Source organism: Pleurodeles waltl, chromosome 11 (assembly GCF_031143425.1).
Source record: "Pleurodeles waltl isolate 20211129_DDA chromosome 11, aPleWal1.hap1.20221129, whole genome shotgun sequence".
Taxonomy (NCBI): domain Eukaryota; kingdom Metazoa; phylum Chordata; class Amphibia; order Caudata; family Salamandridae; genus Pleurodeles; species Pleurodeles waltl.
This window is the reverse complement of record NC_090450.1, coordinates 929741239-929768379: the sequence shown is the minus strand read 5'-3', so window position 1 is coordinate 929768379 and position 27141 is coordinate 929741239. Positions and strand designations below refer to the sequence as shown.

Genomic DNA, 27141 nt, shown 5'->3' with positions numbered 1-27141 from the left:
CTGTGACCGACATCCGACCCCCACACTGGTTACAAGGTTTAAAGCCAGATTTTCTCGGCTGAGACATAGTAACACTGAAGTGAAACTGTAGCTCCCTGTTAGCCTCGAAGAAAAACCGTTACTCGAAGGCACGGAAAAAAGGGAACTGACGTCTGCACGTCGGCGAGGGCTTCTTATTGCCTGGATGACATCATACAGCGTCGCGTGGATCGGGCAATTGTGACGTCATCGTCGACGTGCAGAGCTAGAAGAAATTTCTGTCGAAGCTGGCGCGTGGGGGAAAGTTCTTTAGGTGAGGAATCCACAGGTAGGTGTATCCATCAGAAATGCATGTATATGTATGAAATGTCTAAGAAAAATAACATTTTAGTAGAGAATTGCAATTCAAATATATTATATACATGTGTAAACAGCAATACAGTCTATGTTGAGAAACAGGCTAAAAAGGCTTTATTTTTTGGAGTTTTTTTTTTTTTTTTTAAACATAAATCAAAAACTTCAATTAAAGTTAAAGAAACTTTCTGTAGTCAAAGTAGAAGGCATAGAAAGTATAAGCAATCCATTTAAAAAAAGAAAAACTTCATTAAAAATAAAGGAGCATTATTAACCAATAGGCTGCATGCAGGTTAATACAGCAGAACCAAAAAATTGGCACCGTGCCTTTAAGACCCTGAGCACCTCCAGTATCCCACCATGGCTCTGGGACGAGACTGAGGTGACAGTTACTTCAAAGTTAGGTCAGTACTTTTTTCAGTGATAATGAGCAATAGACTTGACACATGAGTATTGTTGCAAGGGGAGGAGGGTGGGTTGTGTATGACTTTGATGAGGATACCCCTGGAAGAGAACTAGGATTTACAGGTAAGTAACGTATCTCTCTCTTCCAGGGGATCCTCATCAATAGTCATGAACACTGAATAGATTAGCAAGCCCATCCCCAACCTCTGCGGACGGAATGATAGAAGTGCAGGAAAAAATGATATGCTATGCAAATACATATTCTTAGAGAAGCCTGACCCACTTGAGTGTCTGCTTTGGCATCTGAATCTATACAGTAGTGCCTGGTAAAAGTATGTACAGATCTCCATGTGGCAGCTTTGCAAATCTCGGAAATGGGTACATTCTTAAGAAGGGCTGCAGTCACCGCCTTCCATCTCATTGAGTGAGCCTTAGGCCTAGCTGATAATTGTTTGTTAGCCAATTGATAAGTAGTCAAAATACAAGAAACTATCCATCTGGAAATAGTTTGTTTTGAAGCAGCTTCCCATGTCCTCATATGTCCATAGTTAACAAACAGACGATCAGATTGTCTAATTGACCTAGTGTTATCCAGGTAAACTTTGAGCACCCTCTTAAGGTCCAGGGAGTGCAAAGCTTTCTCTACCGGAGTAACAAGATTAAGGAACAATGTTGGAAGCGATATCGTCTGATTAATGTGGAACTTCGATACCACCTTAGGCAAGAATGACAGATGTATTCTCAGAACTACTCCTACCATGGAAAGCCATGAATGGTTCCCTCGAACATAGAGCTTGAATTTCGCTGACCCTTCTAGCCGAGGTAATGGCTACCAGAAAAGCTGTCTTCCATGTAAGGTGTTGCAAAGAAGCTTTGTGGATGGGTACGAACGGGGAGGCCATGAGTCTAGAAAAGACCACATTCAATTCCCATTTATGATAAGCTGTCATGGCAGATAAATGTACCTTAATAGAGAACTGCAGTCCTGACCTCACCAGATGTAACAGGTAAGGCAAGATAACCTCCTCCTGGGCCAAAATAGGATTGTGATCGTGCTGCCGGCACCACATGTAGAACCTCTTCCACTTGAACGCGTAGGAGCGTCGCGCAGACTGTCTTTTAGACTCCTTTAAAATGTTCATACATTCCTGTGAGAGCGCTAGATGTCCATATTGCAGGAATTCAGGAGCCATGCTTTCAAGCTCAGCGAGGGAAGGTTGGGATGTAGAATGTTCCCCCCAAATCTGTAGAGGAGATCCGGTCTGCACGGCAGACTCCTGTGCGGTGGCTCTGACAACTGGAGGAGATCTGTGTACCAGTATTGTCGAGGCCATTGTGGGGCTATGAGTATCATCTTGGCTTTGGATCTGTAAAACTTGTTAATTACAGCCGGTATCAGGGGAATCAGTGGAAAAGCGTAGAGAAATATCCCTGACCAGTCCATCAACAGGGCCTTCCCTTGCGTTCCCGGACGGTAGTACCTGGACGCGAAGTCTGGCCATTTTTTGTTGACGTCGTCTGCAAATAGATCTAATTGAGGCGGACCCCACCGCTGGAAGATGTCTGCTACGACCTTGTTGTGAAGAACCCAATCGTGGGAGTCTACGAGACTTCGGCTTAGAAAATCTGCTTCTGAGCTTTGCTGTCCTGTGAGGTAGACTGCTGTGAGGGACATTCCCCTCGCTATCAGCCAGTGCCAGATGGTTTGAGATTCCCGAGACAGGGAGCGAGATCTCGTGCCCCCTTGCTTGTTTAGATAATACATTGAAGTTGTATTGTCCGTCTGGACCACAAATGATTTTCCTTTGATCGATCTGGCAAGCGATTTGAGAGCAAGGTGAACCACTCTCAGTTCCAGTAGGTTGATGCAGTAACTCTGTTACTTGCTGGACCATAAGCCCTGAGCTTGGAGGGGGTCCAGGTGAGCTCCCCAGCCCTGTTGTGATGCATTCGTTACCAGGGTGTCGGAAGGAGTGGACTGGTGAAAAGGAGCTCCCACCAGCAGGTGATGTCTGCGCATCCACCATTGTAATGATACCAGAGCCCCTGTTGAAAGATCTATTCTGTCCTCCCATTGGGCTGCGTGTTGATTCTACTGATCCTCTAGAGCGTCTTGAAGAAGCCTCATATGTAGCCGTGTGTTAAGGACAATGAAAATGCAGGAGGCCATGGAGCCCAACAGAGATGCTACCTGACGGACCGTAGGTCTGAGAGTGTGGAGAAGAGTGAGACACTTCTTCGTTATTGATGATAGTCGTTCCTCCAAAGGATACACTCTTTCTAGTTTGGTGTCTAGTATTGTCCCCAGATAATGGAGGGTCTGAGTTGGAATCAGAGTGGGCTTCTGGAAACTGACATGCAAACCCAGAGAGTTGAAAATATTGAAAACCAGGTTGAGATGGTCTACAGCCTGCTCTGCGGTGGGAGCCTTAAGCAGCCAGTTGTCTAGGTATGGATTAATAAAGATATTCTGTTTTCTCAAGTGCGCCGCTATCGTTGCCACACATTTGGAGAATGTCCGAGGGGCTGATTTTAGGCCGAAGGGCAGCACTTTGAACTGGTAGTGTTGTGATGCCACCACAAACCGAAGGAATTTCCTATGTTTGGGTACGATTGGAATGTGAAAGTACGCATCCTGTGGATCTATGGAGCACATCCAGTCTCCTGAATGTAGCTGAGGGAAAATCTGATGAAGGGCCAGCATTCTTAATTTTTATTTTCGGATGTATTTGTTCAGATGTCTCAGATCTGGAATGGGTCTGAAGACCCCTTTTTGGCCTTTCTTCTTCACCAGAAAGTATTGGAAATACACTCCTTTTCCTTGCTGAGCGAATGGAACCTTATCTATCGGTCTTTTCTGCAACAGGATGCAAACTTCTTTTCGCAGTACTGAGTAATGAGCAGGAGCTGACCTCGTTGGCAGCAGAGACGGTGGAGGAGATTTGAACCGAAGAGAGTAACCATTCTCTACAATGTTTAGCACCCATTTGTCTTTTGTAACGGGTGCCACTCGTGAGCGTAATTGGTAATACTTCCCCCCACTGGAGTGGTAGACAGGGTTAGGGGAAGTGAATCCTCATTGTTTTCATGCTGCCTTGGGAGTAGACTGATGCGGTCTACTTGGAGCGCGGTCCCTCGTAGTTTTGCGTGGTTGAAAGAAAGGCTACCCTTGTTTTTGTTGAGGTCTCTGGGTCCAGTGAGGGGCTTGAACCCTCTGCTGAAAAGGGTGCTTGTCATAAGGCCTGTACCTTCTTCTATATTCTCTTCGCCTATTCAGGCCCACCACCTTCATAGTGTCTACCTCCGATTTCATCCTCGCCATCTCATCGTCAGTGTGAGAGCCAAATAATGAGGTTCCATTAAAAGGAAGGTTCAAGATTCGATGCTGCGCCTCCTGCCTCAACCCTGTGAGGCGCAGCCATGAGGACCTCCTTGCACAAATGCCATGTGAACAGCCATGAGCAGCCAAAACTGCTCCATCTGCAGCAGCACTAATCATCTGGTTGGATCCCAAACTCCCCTCTTGTAGGATCTCTTGGAAACCTTGCCTATCCTCCCTATGCAACTTGTCAACAAATATGCTCAAGAGTCCCACAAGGAACAGTCGTACCTCCCCAGTAGAGCAGAGGCACTGGAGACCTTCATGCATGCTGCTGAAGTGCCACACATTTTACTGCCCAAGGAGTCTAAATGTTTGCTCTCCTTGTCCGGAGGGACCGTAGATGCCGACGCCACTAAATGAGTCTTACGGGCAGCGGCTAAAATTACAGAGTCCGGAGGAGGGTCGACTCTAAGAAACAAAGGATCCTGGTCTGGGACTTTATATTTCTTTAGTATCCGAGCCGGAGCTGAACGAAGGCTAGCTGGAGTAAGAAATGTGTCCATAGCCTGTTGTAAAAGACCAGGAACGAGAGGCAGTAATTGCCTGGAGAAGGCACGTTGATGTAGGGTTTCAAAGATCACTGACAATGACGTAGTCGGCTCTGGAATTTCTATGTTCAGTTTTTGGGCCCCTCTGACCAAAACCTCATTGAAGGTAGTAATATCATCAATTGGTGAAACTCTTGCTGGAGGAGAGTTAGTCAAAGTAGGTGAATAGTCTCTTATGGAGGACTCAGATGCAGTAGACCATGAAGGAGATCTTCGCCGTCTTTGCCTTGATCTAGAGGATCTACATCTAGACCTTCTCCTGGATCGTGACCTACTTCTTGTGGATGCCCTTGACTGACTGCGTTTACGTCTAGGGGTGGGCTGGCCAGCAGCAGGTCTTACACGTTCAGGTAGAGCTGTTGGCGAGGGCATACGAGGCAAAGAAGATGATGGTGAATAGAGTCTTGAGTACTGAGAATCTAGAGAAGCCGGTGTTTTATTCAGGCTTTCTAACCATCTTGGAGACAGGTTTACAGGTGATATATGTGCTGATGAAGCTGTAGATGCCCCTGAAGAGTCACTCTGAACCGTGACTACTGGGTCTTGGTGACGAAAACCAGTTTCAGGTGACCTTTGATGAGGGCTGGTATGCAGAGAAACCCTGTATGAGACAGATGGTACAGGAGAAGGTTGTCTCGACGTTGATAGCTGTTGTGTTGCCGTCGACAGGGATCCCTGGGTTTCTGCCATCAAGTGAGACCTTCGCGTCTTCTCAGGTCTCGACGTCGACGCCGCATGCTTGGACGACAAGCGGTGATCCGCTGCAGGAATGTGCCTCGATGTTGAATGCTTTGACGTCGAGCAGTATGCAGACGGAGACGAGTGCCTCGATGTCGTACGATGTGGGGACCTTGACCTAGTTCTTGAGGTCGGCTTCGACGGCAGATGCCTCGACGTTGTCAGCTGATGACTAGTCTTCGACGGCATGTGAGTGCTGATGTACTTGCTCGACGTCGATCGGTGCGCAACTATCAACGAAGAACTACCCCGATGAGTAGGTAAAAGCTTTGATGTCTTTTCCTTCAACGTCACTTGAGTTGCTGTCGACGGCGGTGTGCTCTTTGAGACCCGGTGATGCATCGACGGATGGGACAATGTCGACGGTGAGCAGACAGGGACTTTCCTACATACCGACGTCGATCTGGCTCATCGTTGTGTAGATTCCTTGGAAACATTCTCTCTTTCATGCAGACCATGAAGACGAATCCTCTCTCTGTCCTTGAGAGTCCTTTTGGACAGATTTTTGCAGTGTCTGCAGGTGTCAGGAGAGTGACTCTGAGGCAAACAGACTATGAACACAGAGTGTGGGTCTGACTGGGCCTTCTTCCCACAGGAAGGACATTTCACGAATAATGAAGGCATTCTTGTGAGAAAAAACTTGTCTCTCACTCAGGAAAAATGTAGAATCGTCTAATAAATCAGAGAAAAACACAGTCTAGGTAATTTTTCTGGGCAAATAACCAGAAAAATGAGAGCTCAATGCTTCAGAATCCTCACAGAAGAAGCGGGAAAAAAGAACTGACCTAACTGTGAATCAACTGTCACCTCACTCTCACCCCTGAGGCAATGTGGGATACTGGAGGTGCTCAGGGTCTTAAAGGCACAGTGCCAATTTTTTGGTTCTGCTGTATTAACCTGCATGCAGCCTATTGGCTAATAATGCACCTTTATTTTCAAGTGAAGTCTTTCTCTTTTAAAATGGATCGCTTGTACTTTCTATGCCTTCTACTTTGACTACAGAAAGTTCTTTAACTTTAATTGAAATTTTTGATTTATGTTAAAAAAAAAAAACTCCACAAATAAAGCATTTTTAGCCTGTTTCTCAACATAGACTGCATTGCTGTTTACACATATATTATATTTGAATAGAAATTCTCTACTAAAATGTTATTTTTCTTAGACATTTCATACATATACATGTGTGTTTGTAAATGCTCAGGGGTCCCTGCAGGAGGGTGGAACTATTCAGTGTTTATGACTATTTATGAGGATCCCCTGGAAGAGAACAGTACTTCCATCACTACATTAGTCTTTGCTCCCTTTGTAGGTAGCTGTATGTCTGCAAATCCTACTGCCCTTTGTATAACAACAACTAAAGAGGTGCTTTACTCCATGGCAGGACCGGAGAGGGGGAGGTGAGGATGGTAGGGCGGAGGTGGGTACACAAGCCCAGTATCTCAGGAAGTATCCAGCCCACGTGTGCCCTCCAACTTTCCTCATCATATTGGGGAACACCTCTGTCCATCATAGTTATCACTGTTTGAGTCAGTGCCAAAAAGACTGTAAAGTTTGGGCCCTACCATGTGGTAAAGGCAAGGTATCGGAATCCGAAGGATTGCCTGGAGGCTTCATGCTGGTCGGAACTGGGCATGAGCTCAGTCAAGTTTGTGGTCGATTCTGCTTGAAGTCAGATAGCACTATGGGTTATACATATTCCTCTGGCATCAGCATCAATGCAAAACGAACTGGCGCAGGAATGGCGTTGGAATCAAAGTTGGCACCAGAGCTGGTGCTGAACCAGCCATGAGCTCAAGGGGCACAAACAATGGAGAGGGCGGACCTGCCAGTAGAAGTCCGACTGGAGGCCCCTGCGAATCTTTAGGGCCCAAAGGCACCACAGGGAGCCTGTAAACAGTCAAATATGCACAGCATGGCCTCTCTGAAGGCCTTTACTTGCTGCAACATTGAAAACAGGTCGAGAAATTCAAGGTGCATGAAGATCAACCTTGGATTGTGGCTCTGATGGATACTGAGAACGATATTGGCACTGACACTCTTGACACTGCTCTGGAGTTTGATGTCTTATGTTTGTTCGTGGACTTAGCCAAAAACTTTGACCACAACAATGATCTGCTGTGGGAATGACTTTGGGAGCAGGTACAAGACCTTATATTCTTTTTCTATTGGTCACACCGTGCAATTTTCTTGTGTTTGGCAATGTAAACTTTGGGCAAAAGACCAAGGAGTAACTCTGGAACCGCATCTGGAGGTGTGAAAAAGGAAAAGATGTTAACGCACATAGGTGGCGCTTATATGTGGCTCACTAATCACTTCCGGAGTGGAACAACGTTGATGCCATGTCACCTACCAGTGCGCAGGAGTATGCTTTTAAAGTTTCCAGATCCAGTCTGATGCCTGGGGAATATTCACAAGGTGAGAAATCTGCAGTTAGATGTATCCATCCAAAGAATGCTGTAATGGGCCAAGGTGGAGGAAGAGGTCCTCTGAATAAACATAAACACCAGATAGAGGCAGCTGGGACACACTCCTGGCATGGGAAGAGATACTTTTAGCATTCTGATATGCCAAGGAAGATGCCAGACCTTAACCTCCCCCCCCAAACACCTAGAGATTAGACTGGACCCCTGGACACCACCACTGGATAAAAGAGACCTGTAATAAAGGAACACCCCTCTCATGACATCGCATGGGCATAGAACAAGCCCTTATACATTGTGATGTTGAGTGCCAAACATGTCATATTACCAGACACATACCAAAGAGTTAACTCCGGCCCACACACTCTTGTTAAGATAATTACATTAATAAAAGGAGCAACAACAATAATGTGTGCAGCCTCAAAATGGCAACAATTCACATGACCATCCTTGCCAGTAATTCACTATTGCGAAGGTGCTGCAGACTGTATGTAAATGAAAATGTACAATAACATGCAGCAACCTTAGCTGCTGATTTACTTGGAAAGACAATGGCACTTTAGAAAAAATTCTGGAACTGGTTTTGAGTGAAACTTTATCTCTGTAGAAGTATAAACAGGCGACCTTGCTTCAAGAAGCTTCCCATCTCACTTGCTTTTCTGGTTGAAGTGATAACCAGTGAGAAAGTAGGTTTCTATGAAAATTGCTGGCTGGTGGCTATAAGATGGACTCCAAAGGGCCAGCACTATTAAATAGAAAGATCAAAATATTCTCATAATTAATTATTTTACAATGCTTTAAGAAAATATTGAAGGAAATTCAATTACTTGAAAATGGCAGCCAAGTGCACTCTGCCTGATGAGTTCTATAATACTGCCCTGGTGAGAGGAAAGATGTATATCAAAGATTGACATGGACAGTAGATTCAAATTCTTTGGCCCTGCCACCAGCGAATAGGCTCAATTTTAATTTGTAGGCCATTAACAGCAGACCATGCCATAGGAGCACTATTATTGGCTCACAGTTCTCCACAAATATGGAGAGCAAAACTCTGACTAAGGGGAAGATATTGACTGCTGAAAGTGCTACTTGAGTTGAATTCCTGAAAGGCTGTTCATAGAGATATTGAAAACCATAGATCTTTATTCGTAGTTCACCTTTATTCAGTTACCTTAATGTTGTTTCTTTCTGTTGACGTGTCCATTATTTTTCTAGGAGGCAGAAACATTTCACTACACTCAGTTTGCACACGTTTGTACACCCATGTCAGTTTTTTTGGCATCAAGTGTAGGTATGCACTTTGGGAGTGTAGAAAAAAACAATGGGATGGTTGTAAAAAGACAGAAAGTCAAAACTCTGGAGGTGTTCCCTCCCCATGCAGATGACCTCTCTCCACCCAGGCCTCTACTGGACACACCCATATTTACTCCCCTACCGTAAACGTATCACTGTGGCAAATCCGTACATTTGTCCATAGTCGTGTGGGAATTATACCTGCAAACACAATTTTTCTACAGAGGAACTTAACTTATGTGCTCATTAAGTATTGTGAGCTGTTGCTTCAAGTTTAGGTTCAGCTTCTGACAGGAATATTCAAAATGGTAGGAACCAGTTGCAAATACAAGGAAATGTGGTTCTTTTTACCTTCAGAGATTTCAAATGTAAATGAATACCAGTAATATGCAATATAATTTCTTCAAATTGGGCAAACATCATCATACCATGTTTAAGTCTGTCTGTGGAACAATGGTCTTCAATTTCTCGCCCTGTCTGCCATCCATCACTCCTTCAATAATCATTTCAATAGTTGGTGGGACATATTTTTCAAACAGGCGGTCCAACTCAGTTTGCTCTAGCTGCAACAAATGTTAGAAATTTCACAAATTATGTTTACTGCCAATGCAAATGCAATTCACTGAAGAGCTTTATTATACAGACTGAAACTGTGATCATTTCGATCTAACATATCAGCAATGAAGATAATTATCACAAATATTGTGAAAATATTTGAGCCAAACAAAAGGTCTTAAAAATTGGTTCTATTTTACATAACAATGAAAAGTGCATTCCACTTTAGGTTTCCCTGTCATTAATAGTTTATTCATCATCATCCAAAGCCTCATTTTCTCAATGCTCGTTATGTATGTATGTAGTTTGTAGGTATTTTCACTCAGTTTTGTTTTAAGTTTCTTTTACATTCATCTTCACCACAAATGTGTTTTTCCAAGTGGTTCATTATATGTGAGACAGTTTTTTAAATTTCAGTAGGAACAATTCTAGAATTGGTTTTGTATGAAACTTTACCTTCATAGAAAAATAAACAAGGTACTTTACTTTAAAAAGCTCAAATCTCCCTTGCTCTTCTGGCTGATGTGATGGGCAGTGAGAGAGTAGCTTTCTGTGACAAATTGCAATTGGTAGCTATATGGATGGATCCCAGAAGCGTCTTCATTGGAATAGACAGGACTATATGTATATCTATAAATAATCTGATAATGAATTCTTTCACAATCTGTTAAAAAAACGTTGAAAGGAAATTAAGTTACCTGAAAACGGCAGTCAAGTGCACTCCGATTGATGAATTCTTTAATACTGCTCTGGCAAGTATGAGGATGTATAATAAAGACTGACATGGATAGCAGACTCAGCTTGTAGGGATTTGTGATTTTTGTTTACTCCTAAATTAGGTGTTGCCAATTTGGGTGGCCCTGAAACCAAAACTCGGTCCAGCAAATAACGCAACATGCTTAAAACTGATCGTTCAGTCTTTATCAATTGATACAAAACGGTACAGAAAAAGTGAGAAGGAGACCCTGATGTGTTGGAAGAGGTCATTCCAGGATATGGCAGCTTGGTAGGAGAATGCTCGACCTCCCGTTCTGCTTCTGTGGACATGGAGTGTGTGTGCGAGTGAGAGTGATGCTGAGCAAAGTTTTCTAGTGGGTTGGTGGAAGGGAAGCCAGTGATTGAGGCATGCAGGTCCTGTGCTGTGTAGTGACCTTAATGCGTGTGTGAGACGTCTGGACTGGCTGCACTTTTGGATGAGGAACCAGTGTAGCTCTTTGAGGAGTGGTGTGTTGTGGGATCAGCGCAGGAAGTCAAGGATGAGTCTGGCGGTGGTATTTTAAATAGTTTGAAGTCCGTGTAGAAGATGGGTTGGGATGCTGGGGTAGAGTGTATTGCTGCAGCCCAATCTGCTTGTGATTAGGACCTGCATGATAGAACGTCTGGGGTCCAGTAGGAGCCACTTGAAGATTTTACGTAACATGTGGAGAATGTGGAAAAATGAGGTGGTGACAGTGTTGACCTGGGACTTCATGTTGAGGTTGCTGTCCAGCATGAGGCCTAGGTTCCTAGGATGGTCTGTTGGGGTGGGTGTGGGTCCAAGTTATGTGGGCCATCAGCTGGAATATCAAGGTGAGCTCTTATTCCCGAAAATCAACACTTCAGTTTTGTCTGTGTTGAGCTTGAGGCAGTTTTCCTTCATCCCATCGGCCACACTGGCCATGCATTTTTTGATGAATGTCTTGGCTGGTGACAGTGTCATCCAAGAGGGAAAAAATTAGCTGGTTGTTGTCAACGTAGGAGATGATGTTGATTCTCTGGGATCTGATGATGCTAGCCAGAAGAGTCATGTAAAAAGAGTGGGGCAAAGTGATGATCCTTATGGGACTCCGCAGATGAGGTCCTAGGGTTCTGATATGAACAGCATGAGCCCGACATAGTGTGTTCTTCCGGAGAGGAAGGAAACTATCCATTTGAGTGCTGGCCCTGGAATTCCCACTGCATGTATTCTAACAATGAGTATGTGGTGATAGACAGTGTCGAAAACAGCAGAGAGGTTGAGGAGGATGAGGGCAACGGTCTGTCCACAGTCGAGGATAGTGCATATGTTATCTGTGGCAACCATGAGGGCTGTTTTGGTGCTGTGATTGTTTCTGAATCCTGACTTTGAGTCATCTAGGCGTTTGTGGCATTCTAGGTGGTCAGACAGTTGTCTGTTGATGGCCTTCTCAATGAGTTTGGCTGGGAAGGGGAGCAGCGAGATGGGCCAGTAGTTGCTGAGTACTTCAGAGCGGGATGAGGTTTTTTTTCAGGAGAGTCGTGACTTCTGCGTGATTCCAGCTATCTGAGAAGTTGGCTGTCTTGAAGGAGATGTTAATGATGGAAGTGAGTGCAGTGCTGATAGTGGCTCTTCCCAGGTTGTAGATACTGTGGGGATAGGGGTCCTGGGCATCTAGAGTTTCAGTCTTTATTACTGCTGCAGTGTCACTTGAGGGATAGAGGGTCCAATGCTGTGGGTTGGTAGTCTTTGGTTGATGAGTTTAGCAGACTGGGAAGGTCGGTAGTGGGTGGCTAGAGTTCAAAGTTGCTGTAGATCTTGTTTTTTTGTTGCAGAGTTCTTGTGTAGGGATGATGGTGTTGGTTGAACTGTTGGGTTAGTGAATTCTTAGACCATGGCAAAATGTTCCTTGTATTTGTTGGAGCTGGATTTGACTCTCAGATGGTGATACTGTCTAAGTGGGACCTTGTAGGTGTTTCTTGCAGTGGTTCCTCGGGTAGTTCTTCATTCCCTTTCAGATTCTCTGGGGTCAGCGTTGTACCAGTTAACCTGTCTGTTGGATCCTTTGGGTATGTTTTTTTCAGGGTTGTCAGGATATTGCAACAGGTGGTATTCCGTTTGTTGGAGTGGTTTGTGCCATTGATGAGGTCGTCAGTGGGGTCTGGGCAGTTTAGTTGGCACTGAGCCATTCTGTTTGTGTAACTTTCTTCCAGCAGCAGATTGGGGTGTTGCTAGACTCCTTATGTGTGGTTGGTGGCCCAGTTATGTGGTAGTGGACTATGGAATGGTTCCTCCATGAAACTTGAGTAATGTGACTGACCTTAACCTTGTCGCTGGTGGAGAAGATGGGGTCCAGGCAGTATGTGTCTGAAAATGTTGGTAGGTCTTTGTATGAGCTGGGTGAGGCCGATGTTCTGTAGACTTTTGAGCAAGTTCCCAAGGTCCCAAATCTCGGTAGTGCTTGCCGTGTGCTGAGAAGCATGGATGCGAGTGAGTGTTACTGTGCGGGATGAGTGTGTGGTGCTGTGTGAGTGCCGGTCTTGAGTTCTGACTTGATGAGGGGTGCAGTGTGTGTGTGTGTGTGTGTGTGTGTGGGTGGGCAGTGGAAGCGGGTGTGTGGAGGCATTGTTAGTGGCAATGAGAGGAGGCAAAATGGCCCACTATTGACTGAGGTTCATGGCAGCAGAGTTTGTGGCAGTGTCCAGGGTTGAGCAGGTGGAGTTCGTAGGTGGTGTAGCTGCGGAAGATGTCTACATCAGGTTCTCTGGAACTGGGTGTGGTCTAGGCACGGCAGGGTGCAGATGGACTTGCCTTTGGCGAGCCAGCAGCATGGCTGCAAACACGCTGCAGCCTCAAATAAGAAGGGTCTTGGAGACTGAAAAGAGTGTGGGTGGGGTTCAGGAAGTCGGGAAAGTTCGTCAGGAAGAGCGGGAAAGTCCGGCAGGAGTGGCAAGGAAGGAAAACGTGATCGGGAAGCAAGTCAGGGGGCAAAAACTGAAAGAAGAGAGTAAGATGCAAAACCGAGCAGTTGAGAGGAACAAAGGATGCAATAAGGAGCAGTCACACAGGGACAGGTGTCAGCTAGAACAGAGAGCACAAACAAGGAAAGAGTAGTTACCAAGTCTGGGGCAGAACGAGATGCTAACAGGAAAAAACAGCAGGAGACACACACCAACACTAGTCAGAAGGGCAAGGTTCACACTGAAGCAGAAGAGAGTTGTCTAGTCACCTACGTATTACCACAACCCACCTTATTTGACCTTGTTTTGAGCCACTTTTTCCAGAAAGGATGATATTTCAGGTTTTTGGGGTCCACATACACCATACCACAGCGAGATACCGTGGCAGGAGAAGCGTATTGCAAATCTCCTACCTAAGAAAACAACATAACACATAAGTTATATCTTTGAAAATGAAATGCATTATTATCTGCAACCTATTCCGATAGTCACTAAAGAGTAATGAACATCATGTGATAGATTAAATATACTTAGTTTTGAAAAAAATAGATGAGCCCAAATTGTATTTCATAGTAATTGAAAGTGGAGACTGTGAAAGGAAAGGCAAAAGAGGATACATCAGGGGGTGGAAAATACAAAACTATGAATGAAGAATGCATACCTCATGACAGCCCCTCAAACATGATATATACATTATACAAGTACATGTGGACACAAGTATATGGAACTAAAGGCAGACTAACATATTCACACGTTTTCCTCAAAAAGCTGTGAGCTTAAATTTACTCTAACTTGGCACTGTGATTTTCAGTTATATGCTGTACCTCAAATAACATTGCACAGTGCGGTTGAAGTCTGATACGTTCCCCATTTGCCAGGGTCAAAAGCTTGTTGTCGTCCATGACCGAATTCATGTTTTCCACCCAAAGGGCATCCACATCTCCATCAAACAAAATGTACCTGTGAAATGAAAAAAACATTGTTCTAAGGATTACCTTTTTCCCCGTTCTTTCCTGGTTGAACCACTAGCTATTTCTAACTTTCTTGTGGTCCAAGGTCTAGTAAACAAGTACATGTGCTCCACTAAAGCAGCAAGTACTTGATCTTGTACTGCGACTTTCTAGATTATAGGGCTGGTCTTACTTCTCACAAGGGTTTCAGTTTGGCACAGAAGAAAGAAGAACTATCAACACCTAGCCTATAGTAAGACAATAGTAAAGGTGTAGCCCACTGTGAATGTTTCTTCTGACTGAACTTTGGAATGGTGAAGAGGGTTATTTTTAAACACATTTTATTTTTAAAACAATTGCAAATCCATTAGATATGGGATCATGTGCTAATGCATGGAGTATTACCATGCTAGAGTGAGAATCACAAGAGAGAGAGAGAGAGTAGGAGTGAATTTGGATTAGGAGAAGAAAAAGTTTGTTAGCTGTGATACTGGCTCTTCATCATAAGACTCTTTGCTGAATTTAGTAATGTTGAATGTCTCCCTTCCCCTGTAGGATCCCTAGAATCCTTTCATTTTTATAAGAAAACATTTTTTAAAGCCTTTTATAACTTACTAGTCCCAAGACCTTAACAAGGCATTTTCTGTAACCTAGGCTATTTCTTAAAGAAAAAAAAAACTTTTTTGCATAAAATAAAAAAACACTAATTTCTTGAAAATCCCTAATTCTGAAAACATAAGAGAAATAACAGAATTGAGACTGTTTGGGCACTACTAGTCGAAAGGTGAAGCACTAAAGGAAAAAGATGCCCTGTGCCCTTAATGCTGCTGGCTCCCCTGGGTACCCCATAGAGCAGAGCTCCAGGCAGTTAGCTTTCAATCCAATTTGACTTTAAACAGAAAATGTAAAGTTAGATAAAAAGTACCAAAGAGCGCTTGAAGCCTGGGGAGGAGGGGCTGGGAGTTGCACATGAATTAATCAAGTAATCCTATAAAGGAGGACCTGTATAAAAGGTAAGATTATTTTACTACTCTATTTCTGGGTCTTGCTAATATTTATCAACTTTGAATGGAATAGAAAGCTCCCTTTGATAAGCTGTATCAAGAAGATATAATGCAAGGAGCTGCTAAAACAGGTGTGGAGTGCACTAGGCAAACAAATTGTGCAAGAAAGCTTGGCCAACTTGGGAGTTCATTCTGGGGCCAGAATCTAGACAATAGTGTTTTCCAAAGGAATTAACTGATCTCAAGGTAGCAGCTTTACATATCTCTGACACTGATACAGCTCTTAACTTAACAGCTGTAGCTGCTTCCCTGCTAGAGAAGTGTGCTGTTGGCTTACTCTGAACTGATCTACTTGCTTTCAAATAGCACACAAAAAAAACAAGCTGCTATCCATCTTGAAATAGTTGGCTTAGATATGTGCATTCCTGTATTGATAGGGCCAGCATTTATGAATCAATGAGCTGTTGACCATAGTTCTTTTGTCATATATAAGTAGTATCTCAGTGCCCTCCTATCATCTAAAGTGTGCAACAATCTCCTACAAAAGATGTTGGATGAAAAAAAAACGGCTGATAGATTAAATGGTTGACATGAAAATGCAAAATCTCCTTGGGCAAGAAAGCCAGATGACTCCTGAAACAAGCTTTAATATAGGGAGAAAACATAATACAAAATACCTGACACGTCTTTCCTATATGTGCTGAAATTATAGCTACTTCAAAAACAGCTATTTTCCATGTTCGATGTTTCAATGCAGCTTCATACACTGGCTCAAAGAGAGACCTCATTAATTTTAATAAAACTTAGTTAAGCTCCCAAGTGTTGATGGCAATCTTAATGGCAGATAAACCTTTTCAATCCCTTCCAAAAATCCTTAATTAATGTAATTCAAAAGAATAAAACATGTGATGGAGTTTTGCATGTCTGTGGGGGAAATATTAAGATCTGATTTAGCCAAGTAAAGTAAAAAGAGCAATAGCATAGCCTTCTGATAGGTGATTGGATCAATCCTCCTCTCAATGCACTATATGCAGAATAATTTCCACTTATGAACATAGTAAGATTTTCTAGGTGGTTTCTTTACCTCATATTACATTCATTCAGAAGCCAAACTATCAATTTTAGAGATGTCAAACTCAGATGCAGACTCTTGCCATTGGGTGAGGTCAGCATGCTTGAACTGCAATGCAATTTAATTTTGCCATGCAAGAGGTCTTTACCTGGGCAACCTCAAAATGTGAATACCTCATCAAGAATTTAGTTGTTTGTAACTCATTCGTAGTCTGATAATTATGTGCTTACAATATGTGCCTGCTGATTCTGAACACTTCGCAAGTGAATTGCCTCTAAAGGTAAGGTTTTTGCATATCAGTCAATGCCATATGTTTTGTGCCTTTTTGAATAGTGCTTGAAGGGTGGTCCCCCCATTTCTTCAGGTAATAAATTGGCGTCTAGTTTTCTGCTTGCATCAGAATTTAATTGTACTCTAGGACTGGAAGAAAAGATTTGAGAGCCAGAAAAACAGCTTTGCGTTGCGTGAGTCAAGCTCTCTTTTTAGACCATGCACCCTGAACCTGCAAGTCTACTGAATTAATACCCCAACCAAGAAGAGAGGCATCGGTGAAAATGTTCTGTCCCAGAAGAAGCAGCTGAAAGGATCACCTTTCATGAGATTGTTGGTATCCATCCAACAAGGGAAAGATTGCAATACTTCTGCTGGTAGTTTCAATCTATCTTTACAGGTCTGTGAGTGTTGATTTCATTATTTATTTATTTATATATTTATATAAATTAGTTATATTATGCAGATCTAGCCACATAGGCAGCAGTGCATTTTAAGAAAATTACATAACAGTACAATAAATGAAGGAGGCAGGCTAACGGGGAAGAAACAGTCAGCATGAGATTAGAGAGGAACAGAGACTGTCCAGAAGAAAGAATTTATAGGTAAGTTCTGAATAGATGAGACTTCAGGTTCCATCTGCAGTGCCGACAGATGTCGTTGGTCTACAGGTAGGCTGTTCCACAGTCAAGGGACTAAGCATTAGAAGATCTTGGATCGTATTGTACTTTTGGAATTTCCAGAATGGTAGAAGCTTGTTACGTTGCTTTCTGGTCCCTTCGGAGGCACTGAGTTATTAAAGTTGTTGGGCAGTCCTTGGGTAGGCATTATGGGTGAAGCAAGCAATTTTAAAGTGTATTCTAGCATCTAGGGGCAACCAATGGAGGTCTTTCAAGAAGGGGGTAATGTAATCAAATGTTTGCACCTTTCTTGAAGCAACCAGGCAGGTGTTGCTGAAAGGGGAGAGATTAGTCTAACGGAGGTGCACAAATAATATCATTGCTGTTATCGGGGTATTAATGTACTAGTGCTTGAACCACAGTCTCCCGAGATATTCGGGCGAGAATAGGAGTTGATCTTCATAATAAGATGAAGTTTTGGTTAGACTAGACCTTTGTTATGCTCTGGAAATACCATTGTCAAGGGTGAATCCTAAATATTTAGCAAAGGGTACTACTGTTGATGTGTACGCCAAGTCAGTAAGGTTCAGAAGCCAGTGATGACCTGGGGAGATGTGTTCTGGAGTGTAGCAGGAGGAATGCTGTTTCAGAGGACTTGAGGTCAAGAGAGAAAACACTCATCCATTTTGTTTTCCATAAACAATCTAATATCGATGGTGGTGATGCCTGAAGGATGTGAAACTCTGAGGTCTATGTGGGTGATGTCGACATACTAATGAATTTAAATTTGCTTTGTGTGAAGCGTAGTAACAAGGAGTTAATTAAAAGAAATGAGAGGAAAGATCCTTGGAATACCTCAGAAGGAATTGGGAGGGAGTAAGATCTGAATTTATCCTCTTTGAACTGGAAGGGATGAAGGATTGGGACCAATTCAGCATTGTACATTCAATTCCTGTTCTTGATAAGGCTATTTTTAGTAGGCTTCTGAGGTTTATTGTGTTGAATGTTGCAGAAATGTAGAGCAGCAGTATCATACAGGTCTTTCCTTCGTCCATCATCTGTATGGCCTTATCAACATTTTCTATAGTGCACTTCACCCTGTTTGGTGGTTGTTGTCAGTAACATGGGCAAGGAGGTGAGTAGTTACAGCTTTTATGAAGTCTTTTCTCAGGAAGGGCAAAATTGAGACTGGTCTTAAGTTTTGAAAATCTATAGGGTCCAGAGAAGATGTCTTCAAAAGCAGAGTAATCTGGTCAATATTGAGGAGAATACCCCCTCCTCGAGAGATGAGCTTACAATATTTATTGATCTGATATGCGGCCTTGCAGGGTGCTCATGTGCAGCCTTGCACGTGGAACTATTATTAGATTGAGCTGAAAAGAGGTGCTATCTTCCTCGCTGATGTGCTATCGATCAAGGATGTTAGATTGCATTTTGTCTCTCTTCTGAAGGAACCACTTTTACTAGATGTGTGTCCTATGTTGCCACCAAGTAATGAATCCTTGAAGTTGGAATTGGTTTTGACTTCTCAACATTCAATTGAAGGTTCTGATCTTTTAAGACTCATCGTCGTTTCGTAGTTTTGAAGTACTCTCTTTTGTGAACTAACTTTTAGACGCCAATCATCTAAATAAGGGTAGGCATAAACTTCTTTCAATCTGAGATGGGCTGCAACTACTGCCACACATATGGGAACTCCCTTTGGGCAGACTTCAGTCCAAACTGTAGCACTCTGAAATGAAAATGCTCATTCTGAACCACAAATCCCAGTTTTATTAAATGTTTTTTGGCCACCGAGATATGGAGATAGGCATCTTTGAGATTTGTGGAGGACTTCCAGTCTCCTTGATTGACAACAGAGTAAATCTGATGTAAAGCAGCATTCTCAATTTTTCTTTCTTTATCCATCTGTTTATGGTTCCCTATGCCAAGACGAGTTATAATTCTTACTACGACCCTCTGTTTTGTAACAAACCTACTGTGAGTGTATGTCTTGCTTCCTCTGAAAGCTTGGCCCCCATTCTATTGCGCTTAATGATTGAACTTCTAATATCTAATATATGCTGCTGATGACAATGGGTCAACTTTATTGGTTTCAATACTTGTGGGAAAGGTTTGACTCTTAGAGAGTAGCTATTTTCCACCTTAGAGAGCATGCAAAAGTATTTTATGATATTTTGACGCTCTGTCAAGCGTTGAGATATGCTCCACCTGACTGGAGTGGGTTGCAGTGAGGGCAGACTACAGAATTCACTGCCTTGTGTTTGCCAGGGTTTTGCCCTACACTGGTGGAAGCTGTTGCTTTTGATTTCTCAATTATCCTTAATGGAAGCTGAGAAGGCAACGCTGCACCTGTTTTTATGTGGATATATCCAGGTGATAGTAAGATGTTGAATCCGCTGGAGCCTTTTATCTTAGTGCCTTTAACAAGGGCAATAGCATTCCTTTCTCTTCTCTTCAAAGTATCAGCTTCACTTTTCATCTTATGGACTTCATCATAAGCATGGGACCTGAATAAAGGACAGGCACAAAATAGTGAACTAATCATATATATATATATATCAATATATATATATATATGTATATATATATATATATTACACTTACCTCTACTTTTTACCACACACAGGCCTTTACCAACCATGCCTCTTTACATTTTCGTGCTAAAGAAACATGTGGTAAAAGCATGAGCATGGTAAAAACATTTTGTGGTAAATGCATGTGTGGTAATGACCATGTGTTGTACTTACCGTGTTGTAAAAGCATGCTTGGAAAGTGCATGTGTTGTTCCAGAATACATCCATAATCCTGCCTACTTTATCCATATTTCTGCTTTCTTAATCAGGCAGGATTGAGACCAAGAACATGTTTGAATACCTCTTTTTAACAGCTGCCAATATGACAGAACTTGGAGCCGGATTTGACTGTTTGACAGATCTGGAACCAACAGCATCAAAGGTCTTGGAAGTTAATTATGTGACAAGGTTTCAATTATAACCAAAGAGGTATCCATGGGAGCCTTGAACAGGATGCAGAACTTAGAAGCACCGCTAGTCAAACCTTTGTAAAGGCAAAATAACATCCACTGGGGGGGGACTCTCTTAGGGGATTTTGGAGCCGAAGAAGGACTGTTGTACCTCTGAGTTTGTAGAGCTTGTGTCGGTGCAATACCATGAAGAATAAGATCTCAACCTAGAGACTCTGGACCTGTATTATTTGCAACTTGAATTCTTCCTGCACCAAAAACGTATATCTGTTCTCCTTTGGAAGGAATATTTAGTGCAAGGCCTATGAGGAGAAGCATAAGAATGTGAAGTGCTAAGATGAGGAACTTCCTGTGACACCTCTGGCAGCTCCCTGGCATGCTCAGACAGAGAAATAGGAGCAGACATATTTTGTAGTGTACATTCAGAAGAGTTTTCCAGATTTATCATTTCAACTTGTTTCTTTGGAGAGTTTTGAGACTCAAAAAGGCACACACTTCCTAGGAGTTATGGCTGGCACCTATGAAGTAAATTGCTCTGTTTTCATAATTATTTCTGGGAGCTCCTCTGAACAGCATCTGCCTCCCAACAGTATGATAGATTTGTCCAAAGATGGAGAAAGAGATCTTCTACATTGCCTAGAACCCAGATAAGGCTGGTATGACTTTCTTCTTGTCATCGACCTTGTCCTCGTCGCCAACCTTGACAGTCACTTTCCTCTTGATTTCAAATGCCTCATCTATGGCGATCATCTTGTTAACATAGGTCTTTTCTTCTACTTCCACATTCCCTGACTGACATGACGTTGTGTGTAGTGATGGCAATTTGGAAGGAGAGTACACCTGCAAGATCCTCAGTGAATTTCTTGATGCCATCAGTGACGACCAGCATGACCTTGATGACATCAATGACAACCAGCATGATGCTGTTGCCTTCGATGTTGAGTGTCTTGATTGCGTGAAGCTGTGCCTTATGGGTTAACACCCATGCACAGTGCAGTTTTTCTCTATGGCTTAACCTTTAGACTAGCTATTCAAGTATTATTCTTTAATTTCTTCTAAGTTTTTAAAAGTAGAGATTTTCAAGAAGTAAGTACTTGATCGATATGTTGGTGGATACAGTAAAGGCAGTCAGGGTGATGGAGAACTTCATTTCTGCCACTCCTTCTTTACTCCATCCCCCAAAATTAGAGTTCACTGCCAGCCATGTGCTTTCTGTCACCAATGGTGGATGCACACCAAACTTTTAAATGACACTGCATGACCTCTGTGATGGTGGTTCATACAAACCCATCAAAACAGCAGTTCATGCAAAGCCATTCAAACGTTTGGTCCGTCATTGCTGACAGGCACCTATGCCAAACTTCTAAAGGTTTTTACTTTCAAAGTGGCGTCTGTTTTTGGGAAACTAAAGACTAATGCCCCCTACACCTGCGAGAATTCTCCCATGTTGTGGGGGTCGTTATTTGTTTTTTTCATCCCTCACTGGCAGTGACGGACAATAAGAAAAAGCTCTTCGACCACCCATTCTAAATAAGGTTTACTCTTTTGGGCTGTCAGAGGAGGGTTTATGTCAACGGAGTAAATTTTACTCTGTCCATGTTAACCTGGCGGTTAATCTGAATCAAGATTGGGCAGGCAGACCACGAGCTTGAAACACAGGTACTCTGTTGCCACAGCAGTACCCTGTCCCCGTCCACCAAACTCTAAATTGTACCCTTAGCTCTTGAAGGTTTCTTCTTTATGCAGAGTAGGTTTCTTTTTCTTTTAAGAATAGTCTAAATTAAAGAAAATGCCTTCATAGAGTCACAGGACTAGTGAATTTTACAAGCCTTTAAAAAAAAAAGTTTTTTCTTGTCAAAATAAAGTTGTTTTAAGAATCTCGCACAGGGGCAGATTTATTCAATGTTCATGAATATCAGCAAAGATTCTATGATGGAGAGCTATAGTTCCTTTTATGCAGTTCAATGCAAGCACTCGAGGGGAGGTGGAAGGATGCACACAATTATCCAACAAGTGAGAGAAGAAGACTCTACTGGGTTCAGACCTGATTTGCAAAGTCTCAAGCCAATGGTCAAAAAATGCCAATGTATGAATGGAACCAGAGTCCTTTATATGTATAGTGTTAGCACAAGGACTGTTTGACTGTCAAACTCTAGACCTAATAAATGCCATACGCAATAGAAATGTTGATTGACTTTAATACAACTGAATGAATTCTAAACTGAATCTCAGAAATGGTGGTGGTAAGGTAATTTGGAAAAAACTTCAGAATCTAATAACCTATATTAGTTTTAGGACATATGAGGTATGGAGCACTGCATGAGTAAGTCCAATTAAGGGATTTGTTTGTTTCATCCTTCTGAGGCTCTGCTCTTTCAGTAGTTCTGTGCCTGTTACTTTCGCACACATTTGTGCCTTTGGCTGCTTTTTGTGTGTTTTAACCTTGTCTAGGCATTCTTTGCCACGCTCCCTGCAGCCCCCTCCTGTGCTTTTCCCACTTCCTGTCACTCCTTACCTGCTACTCCTGCTGTGTTGCATTCCTGAATGTTCCTCCCATGCCTTACAGAAACACCCCCTACACTCCTCCCCTTCACCCAGGACGGCATGACGGGCAATCTAGTCTGTGCCTGGACAGTACCCAGCACCAGGAACCTTGGTCTGAATCCTCCCCCCTGTAATACTCTGCAGTGCTTCTCCAGTAGCTCAACCCAGGACACCACTTCCCCTGCTGCTGTCACGCTGTGCCACACAACATGGTAGGAGCCTTCAACTGCACCCACTGTCAGTTCTCCTGCTGTTACTCACCCACACATCCTTCGAAAGCACCACCAATGCCACCAACACTCCCACCCAACACCACATGCCACTGCAATCTTGCATGACAAAACTCACTCAGATGCATGCTCCTTAATATACGATCTCTCTGCAAACATGCAACCGAAATCTGGGACCTGCTGAGCAGCAAGGCACCTGACTTCCTCTTCATCATGGAAACCTGGCTCAACTGCCCATCGGCACATCAGTGCAGCAATCCCAGCGGGCTACAAGATTGCACAACAGGACCATACTCACAAGCCAGGAGGAGGACATGAGGTCATTTACCAGGACTTCATCAAATGCACAGCATCCAGAGAGAACACCAATCCATTCATGGAACATCTGCACTTCAAGCTGCAAGCCTATGAAAACTTCACCTAGACTGGAATTCTTGCCTACCGACCACCTGGACCACGAGCCACGTTTACCAGCCCCATCACTTATTTGATGGTCCCTCTCTTCATCGACTCCAGAGCCTACGCACTCCAGTGCGACCTCAACTTAAGTAAGTGGACCTTTTCTTCATTACTATACAAGGTACTTTCACTGCCACCATCTGAGCTGAACTCAGCTTATGTGGCTTCCAGCTCCATAAAAGTGAGCTCCTGAGCTAAACGAGCTTTCTTCTCCTCAAGGGAAAGAACAACTGGAAACATTAAGTGATCAACGTCCTCAAGAAACCATCAGCCAACCCACATCAACTGAGCAGCTTCCCGCCTACCTCCCTGCTCCCCTTCCCAGCCAAAGTAATTGAGAAGGCCATCAACAAGCAACTCAAAACCCACCTCGAGCTACACCACTTGCTGGACAACACCCAATCAAGAGTCAGAAACATCCACAGCACCACAACAGCACTAATGGCAGCCACCGATGACATCCGGGACAGTCTGGACTGGGGATAAACAGCAGCCCTCATCCTGCTTGACCTCTCCGCGGCTTTCGTCTCACATAACTTTTGTCTCACATAACTCTCTCATCAGAAGACTCCATGAGATTGGCATCAAAGGATGCAAACTCAACTGGTTTACCTCCTTTCTCCCGCGAATAGTACAGAGGGTTAGACTGCCACCTTTCACATCAAGAAACCAAGAACCAGGGATCGTCCCTCAGCCCCACCCTATTCAATGTCCACATGAAACCGCTCGCCAACATCATTCAATCCAAAGCATTACTATCATCTCCTATGCCAACAACACCCAACTCATCCGCCCATGGAAAAACAAGGCAACCACCATCAGAACCAACTTTATCAACTGCATGACCATGGTAGCAGATTAGAGGAGAACCACCTACTTGAAGCTCAACTCCAACAAGACTGAAGTACTGGTCTTCAGAAACAAGACCTCCACATGCGATGACACATGGTGGCTATCGGAGCTAGGACCATGCAAGAAATCTGGGGGTTATCCTAGACAACAAGTGCAACATGATGGCACAAGTCAACGCAGTGAGCACTTTCTGCCACAGAACACAAGATGGACTATCACACAAGCACTCATCACCTGCAGGCTCGACTACGGCATCGCACTGTACACCAGAATCTCCAAGCAAGCCCTACTCAGACCATCTAGAATGCTGCTGCAAGGCTCATACTTGACCTTCCATGTCACACCCACATCGCATCCTACCACAAGGAGTTCAGCTGACTCCCCATTCACAAGCACAGCCATTTCAAGCTCCTTGTGCACACATATAACGCCTTACAGAACACTAGACCAGCATACCTGAACAACCGCATACACTTTCACGAGCCTGCAGCACATCTGTGCTGAGCCTCACTCTCCGAGCACAATCAAAAATTATATGTCATGAAAGTTGTTTAATGTGCAGTCAGATGTGCCATATTGTTACCTTCTCTCTTTTTTGTCTGTAGGCTTATTGATGTCTCGAAAGATGTTAGACAGGACGCCATCCGTCCAGTCTCGCGTAGTTGGATCAAGAATGCCATACAGCTCAATAACACTCATGGCTTTAGGATTTAGAGTATACAATCTTGTAACTAAACCGAGCCTACTCAACAGAAAGAAAGGGAAAAGATCAACTATTAAAATTAAACACTTGACATATTCAATATTATTAACACCTTTTTCTACTTTTATAATCACAGTGAGAGAAAAATAATTGAGACTATTGCAAGCATTTACATCAGCCACTTTTGTTTTTCTCTATGCTCATTTCAAAAAAGGACATTGATAAGATACATGCAATAACACAATTTGTGAATATAGCATAGTATATTTCACAAAGAACTATGACTAGCTCATGCATACTTAAGTACAGAGAACTTTCTTAATGAGTAGGTCACTTACCTTCAGTACTACTCTTTCTACTAGAGACACTATCAATATTTCCCAGGTGTCAGACTTGATCCAGAAACGTCAAAGTAGTATGCTGGTAGGTGGTGTTGTGTGGCTCTGCAACACCATTGTTCAGCTCCAGGAGTGACAAGCACAGCTGCATATAAGTGCCACCCCGTGCACTGACATCAGTTGCTTTGTTAGGTTGTTCATGCATTCACACACAGAGCGCACCGGTAAATTGGCATGAACAGTATGTAGATCTCTAGAATGGGACCTATTTAGATGAAAAAGAGTCCAGTTCACAGAACAGGGCGGTGGGATGGTCAGTGAGAATCTGAGGTTAGATAGAGTATCTACCAGAATGAGCACTGTTCTTCTGATGGACACCTCTAACCGCAGATTTCTCACCTTGCAGATACAACAGCAATATCTTTCCTGCCAGTGGGTCTGTAAACTTACTCATACCAAAAAAGTCCTGCAGGACTAACAGGGCAAAATGCCCCTCTCGAAGGACCTGACTATCTATACAGCAGTGCTTTGTGTGTACCATTGCCCACATAGCTGCCTGAAAAATATCAAGAACAGGCAGTCCACTCTAGTGTTGTGTCACTAAAATAATGTATTTTTATAACACTGTGTGGTTCTTTCATGTGTGATAAGTTGCTGTGTGTAAAAAAATGCCTCCTTGGCATGGTTACCCCCTAACGTTTTGCCTTTGCTGATGCTGTTATGAGTTGAACGTGTGCTGGGACCCTGCTAACCAGGCCCCAGCACCAGTGTTCTTTCCCTAAACTGTACCTTTGTCTCCACAATTGGCACAACCCTGGCACTCAGGTAAGTCCCTTGTACCAATGGTACCAAGGGCCCTGATGCCAGGGAAGGTCTCTTAGGGCTGCAGCATGTCTTATGCCACCCTAGGGATCACTCACACAGAACATGCACACTGCCTTGCAGCTTGTGTGTGCTGGTGGGGAGAAAATGACTAAGTCGACATGGCACTCCCCTCAGGGTGTCATGCCAACCTCACACTGCCTATGGCATAGGTAAGTCACCCCTCTAGCAGGCCTTACAGCCCTAAGGCAGGGTGCACTATACCACAGGTGAGGGCATATGTGCATGAGCACTATGCCCCTACAGTGTCTAAGCAAAACCTTAGACATTGTAAGTGAAGGGTAGCCATAAGAGTATATGGTCTGGGAGTTTGTCAAACACAAACTCCACAATTCCATAATGACTACACTGAAAACCGGGAAGTTTGGTATCAAACTTCTCAGAACAATAAATGCACACTGATGTCAGTGTGCAATTTATTGTAAAATACACCCAGAGGGCATCTTAGAGATGCCCCCTGAAAACATACCAGACTTCTTGTGTAGGCTGACCAGTTCCTGCCAGCCTGCAACACACCAGACATGTTGCTGGACACATGGGGAGAGTGCCTTTGTCACTCTGTGGCCAGGAACAAAGCCTGTACTGGGTGAAGGTGTTTCTCACCTCCCCCTGCAGGAACTGTAACACCTGGCGGTGAGCCTCAAAGGCTCACCCCTTTTGTTACAGCGCCCCAGGGCATCACAGCTAGTGGAGATGCCCGCCTCTCCGGCCACTGCCCCCACTTTCGGCGGCAAGGCTGGAGGAGATAACGAGAAAAACAAGGAGGAGTCACCCACCAGTCAGGACAGCCCGAAAGGTGTCCTGAGCTGAGGTGACCCCTATCTTGAGAAATCCTCCATCTTGAATTTGGAGGATTCCCCCAATAGGATTAGGGATTTGCCC

The 27141-nt window shown here is 43.6% G+C and overlaps 1 protein-coding gene across 1 annotated transcript in view; it reads right to left on the bottom strand.

The window, feature by feature from the left end:
• The window catches only part of DNAH10 (dynein axonemal heavy chain 10), a 1282131-nt gene that overhangs the window by 520383 nt on the left and 734607 nt on the right, over window positions 1-27141 (bottom strand). The window contains exons 39-42 of the mRNA XM_069215014.1: window positions 24920-25078; window positions 14174-14309; window positions 13640-13762; window positions 9548-9682 (exon numbers count right to left, since the gene is read on the bottom strand). Of these exons, the coding sequence (XP_069071115.1) occupies window positions 9548-9682; window positions 13640-13762; window positions 14174-14309; window positions 24920-25078 (553 nt within the window). The remainder of the gene's footprint in view (window positions 1-9547; window positions 9683-13639; window positions 13763-14173; window positions 14310-24919; window positions 25079-27141) is intronic.